At 43.3% G+C, this 5,000-nt stretch overlaps 1 protein-coding gene across 1 annotated transcript in view; it reads left to right on the top strand.

Moving 5' to 3' along the window:
* Positions 1-4,020: 4,020 nt before the first annotated feature.
* LOC123753845 (transcription initiation factor TFIID subunit 12-like) overlaps positions 4,021-5,000 on the top strand; it is a 1,131-nt gene continuing 151 nt past the window's right edge. The window contains exon 1 of the mRNA XM_045735796.2: positions 4,021-5,000. This exon is cut by the window's right edge and continues 151 nt beyond it. Within this exon, the coding sequence (XP_045591752.2) occupies positions 4,021-5,000 (980 nt within the window).

Here is a 5,000-nt window from a genome sequence, read left to right as displayed (position 1 = left end):
CACCCTGACGTATTCATTCCTGGCGCTCTGGTATCTTTCTCTGCTCTCTTGTGTTCTGTTGTTTCTATAGTTTCTCCACGCCCTTATACTTAGTTGCTTTGCTAGCTTACATCTCTGATTAAATCATGGGTTTCTCGTCTGCATTTCATTTTTTTTCTTTTGGACTGGGACGAACCTGTCTGCTGCCTCCTTACACTTCTGTGTGATGTAGTCCATCATACCTTGAACTGTCTTTCCTGTGTGTGTGTGTGTGTGTGTGTGTGTGTGTGTGTGTGTGTGTGTGTGTGTGTGTGTGTGTGTGTGTGTGTGTGTACTCACCTAGTTGTGAGTACAAACAGGTGAGTACACACACAAACACACACACACATACACACACACACACACACACACACACACACACACACACACACACACACAGGAAAGACGGTTCAAGACGGTGTGTGTGTGTGTGTGTGTGTGTGTGTGTGTGTGTGTGTGTGTGTGTGTGTGTGTGTGCGTGTGTGTGTGTGTGTGTGTGTGTGCGTGTGTGTGTGTGTGTGTGTGTGTGTGTGTGTGTGTGTGTGTGTGTGTGTGTGTGTGTGCGTGTGTGTGTGCGTGCGTGCGTGTGTGAAAGTGAAAGTGGGAAAAGATCAAGGGCAAGAAAATAAAATCGGAGAAAGCCATCATCAAAATCTAAGATAATGTCTGATAAGAGGGGGGGAGGAATCATCGTACCCAGCCATCCCACTACGACCAGACAGTTGATGACACAGTCGTCGCAGACTACACCAATTATCGTGCTTCTCCCCTTTCCCCTTAGTGGCTAGTTTCCCTCCTCCTCCCCCCTTTCTCTCTCTCCCCCCCCCATTTCCTCTCATTTTCTACCCCCTGTTTCCCTCCTCCTCCCCCCTTTCTCTCTCTCCCCCCCCCATTTCCTCTCATTTTCTACCCCCTGCCCCCTTATAGCCGCGCTCTCTTATCCCTCCAGAGAAAGGTTTCATCACTCGAGGATAATTTCCACCTCGTCTGATCAAAATTTTATTACGACCGACCGAAAAAAATATGTTGTTGGAGGAAAATATATTTTACATTATGTTAAACCTTTTGTTGAATGTACATGGAAGTTTTCACTTTATTTATTCATTTTAAACATATTATTTTCCTGAGGATATATTTGGTTATATTATTGTACGAATGGGTGGGGTGGGGTTGGGGGTAAACTTGGTATACTTAGGGTGTAAACCTTGAGAAATCCGATAAATTACTTTTTTTTTTACAGCTGCCGACTCAAAGAGCAATAAATACAATTCAATTTCTTTCTTTATTATGCACCCCATGCCCATCCGGTGGGCGGTGGTGAAAAGGGTTACAAGTCTACGAGATTTAGTTAATGTTCCCGGAATATTGCTGCCCTCAGGCTGCTCAAAGACAGTCCAAGTTGGTAATCAATTCCCTCTTTACGAACAAAAGTCTTGGCCAACTCATAAGTTCTATCATGCATTCGGAGGCCAATATGGGAAGGAATCCACAGGAAACAGTCTCTGACTCCATCATTGATTATTTCAATATATCTGTGTCTAGCTTCAGAGATAAGCACGTCACAGTTATGCCTTGGGGAGCTGAGGGCAGTCAAGGATGACAAGGAGTCACTTACAATTAGCGTGTCAACTTTAGATTCATATACGCGCTCGAGTGCAAGGATTATGGCAACCAATTCTGTTTGAAAAGTGGAGACCTAGTTACTTAAACACGTAGATTACAAAAGCTATCCAGAGCACTCTTGCTCCGTGGGGAGAGAGAGAGAGAGAGAGAGAGAGAGAGAGAGAGAGAGAGAGAGAGAGAGAGAGAGAGAGAGAGAGAGAGAGAGAGAGAGAGAGAGAGAGAGAGAGAGGTTAAAGATAGACACAGAGCCAGACAAACGAGAAGAAAGACAGATAAGATATAAGACATACTAACTAACACTCGCACCTCACAAAACCAGGCCGGTCCGCTATCGTAAACTATAAACCGTGTTGGGGGGGGGGGGGGGGAGAAGAGGATATCCAAGCCCAGGGGGTGGTAGAAGTGAGGGCGGCGCTCCCAGCAGGTCAAGGCGGGGACGCAGAAGAAGGAGGAGGAGGAGGAAGGCACAATATGTTCCGCCCTGTAGTACCCACACTCATCATGGAAACCCAACATTAGACCTTTTAGGAGACTTGGGAGTAGCCGCGAATGACACGCTTAATAATGTCTAAAAAGGCGGGAAACTTAATGGTAACCAACCTTGACGTATATATATATATATGTATATATATATATATATATATATATATATATATATATATATATATATATATATATATATATGTATATATATATATATATATATATATATATATATATATATATATATATATATATATATATATATATATATATATATATATATATATATATATACTCGTGACATGATCACGAGTATTTTATTATATGAAAAAAAGTATGCAAATAGAAAGATTTTTTTTTTTTTTTAGAATTTATTTAAAATTCACCATAAAACATATATGATCTTTGAATATAATTTTATACATACGGTCATAATTTTGATAGCACTTTCTTTCCCAAAATTAAGACCGAGGGGCCACTTGTGGTGTTCCAAGAAGAGATTTTGTGAAAGAAACTGTAATTTTCTCTTTCCAGGAAGGACACGGTTGACTGCCTCTTTGGGTCAGATCATCAACCTTGATAGTCCTGTGATTAAAAAAAAAAATCTGGTCTGATATCTAAATGTATATACATACATACTCAAACACACACAAGAATTCATGCATACATATGTATAACTGTACGAGGTTCATTATTGTAAGTAAGTTTCAATCGTTATGAATCCTACCACGGTGCGCTCGCGCTAGCATGCACGCACGCACAGATCAGAAGTGAGTACATAAGACAACAGACTAGTCCCGGAACTACGAGGTACGAGTTACGAGGACGGGCTCGTAATAGCCCGTTGCGACGGGCTATTTAACACAGGTGATGCTTAAACAAGGAGACACGTGTGGAAACTGAGTAACCAAATGAGCCACAGACATATCAGAAAAAAAAATTATAATTTCAAAGTAGTTTCAAACAGAATGCATGAGGAAGTGATATGATGGAAGGAGATTACATACAGTTTCAAAATGTATATGTGAGCCCAATAGGCTCAGGAACCTGTACACCAGGTGATTGACAGCTGTGAGGCGGGACTAAAGATCCAAAGCTCAGCATCCTCTTCCTCCCAGGCAGAAGTACAATTAGGTATATACAATTAGATACACACCGGTACAGTCACGTGACATGCCAATATCCTGAGGTTTCCCCCCGACCTTACCTGAGGCTTACCGTGACCTCCGGTATTTTCCAGTGACCTCTGGTGACCTCTGGTGACCCCCCTCGGTGTATTTACACAACTAAGAAATAACCCATAAGGATCTAAGACTTCGTCTCTTCAACCTTCACATCTCAGGGATATCCACTCTCCCCACAAAGACCATTGTATCGTGTATCTGATTTGATGATTTTCTTGACGATTTTAGATCCATTCTGCAGAGGTAGTGGACCTCTGGTTCATGCTTCAAACCCTTTGTGTCAGTGGCGGGGTGGGTACTCACCTAATTGTGCTTGCGGGGGTTGAGCTCTGGCTCATTGGTTCCCGCCTCTCAACTATCAATCAACTGGTGTACAGGTTCCTGAGTCTATTGGGCTCTATTATATCTATACTTGAAACTATGTATGGAGTCAGCCTCCACCACATCACTGCCTAATGCATTCCATCTGTTAACTACTCTGACACTGAAAAAGTTAATTTTAACGTCTTTGTGGCTCAGTTGGGTACTCAGTTTCCATCTGTGTCGCCATGTTTGAGAACCACCCGTGTTAAACAATTTATCTTTATCTATCCTGCCGATTCCTCTTAGAATTTTGTGGGTAGTGATCATGTCTCTCCGAACTCTCATATCTTCCAGCGACGTTAGGTGCATCTCATGTGTGTGCGTATATGTGTGTGTGTGTGATTACACAATGGCCCTAAACCCTACCTCACACATCAACACAATGGCCCTAAACCCTACCTCACACATCAACACAATGGCCCTAAACCCTACCTCACACATCAACACAATGGCCCTAAACCCTACCTCACACATCAACACAATGGCCCTAAACCCTACCTCACACATCAACACAATGGCCCTAAACCCTACCTCACACATCAACACAATGGCCCTAAACCCTACCTCACACATCAACACAATGGACCTAAACCCTACCTCACACATCAACACAATGGACCTAAACCCTACCTCACACATCAACACAATGGACCTAAACCCTACCTCACACATCAACACAATGGCCCTAAACCCTACCTCACACATCAACACAATGGCCCTAAACCCTACCTCACACATCAACACAATGGCCCTAAACCCTACCTCACACATCAACACAATGGCCCTAAACCCTACCTCACACATCAACACAATGGACCTAAACCCTACCTCACACATCAACACAATGGACCTAAACCCTACCTCACACATCAACACAATGGCCCTAAACCCTACCTCACACATCAACACAATGGCCCTAAACCCTACCTCACACATCAACACAATGGCCCTAAACCCTACCTCACACATCAACACAATGGCCCTAAACCCTACCTCACACATCAACACAATGGACCTAAACCCTACCTCACACATCAACACAATGGACCTAAACCCTACCTCACACATCAACACAATGGCCCTAAACCCTACCTCACACATCAACACAATGGCCCTAAACCCTACCTCACACATCAACACAATGGCCCTAAACCCTACCTCACACATCAACACAATGGCCCTAAACCCTACCTCACACATCAACACAATGGACCTAAACCCTACCTCACACATCAACACAATGGCCCTAAACCCTACCTCACACATCAACACAATGGCCCTAAACCCCACCTCACACATCAACACAATGGACCTAAACCCTACCTCACA

The sequence above is a fragment of the Procambarus clarkii genome, chromosome 24 (assembly GCF_040958095.1).
Source record: "Procambarus clarkii isolate CNS0578487 chromosome 24, FALCON_Pclarkii_2.0, whole genome shotgun sequence".
NCBI classification, from domain to species: Eukaryota; Metazoa; Arthropoda; class Malacostraca; order Decapoda; family Cambaridae; genus Procambarus; species Procambarus clarkii.
Note: the sequence above shows the minus strand (reverse complement) of the source record. Positions and strands in the feature narration are given on the sequence as shown.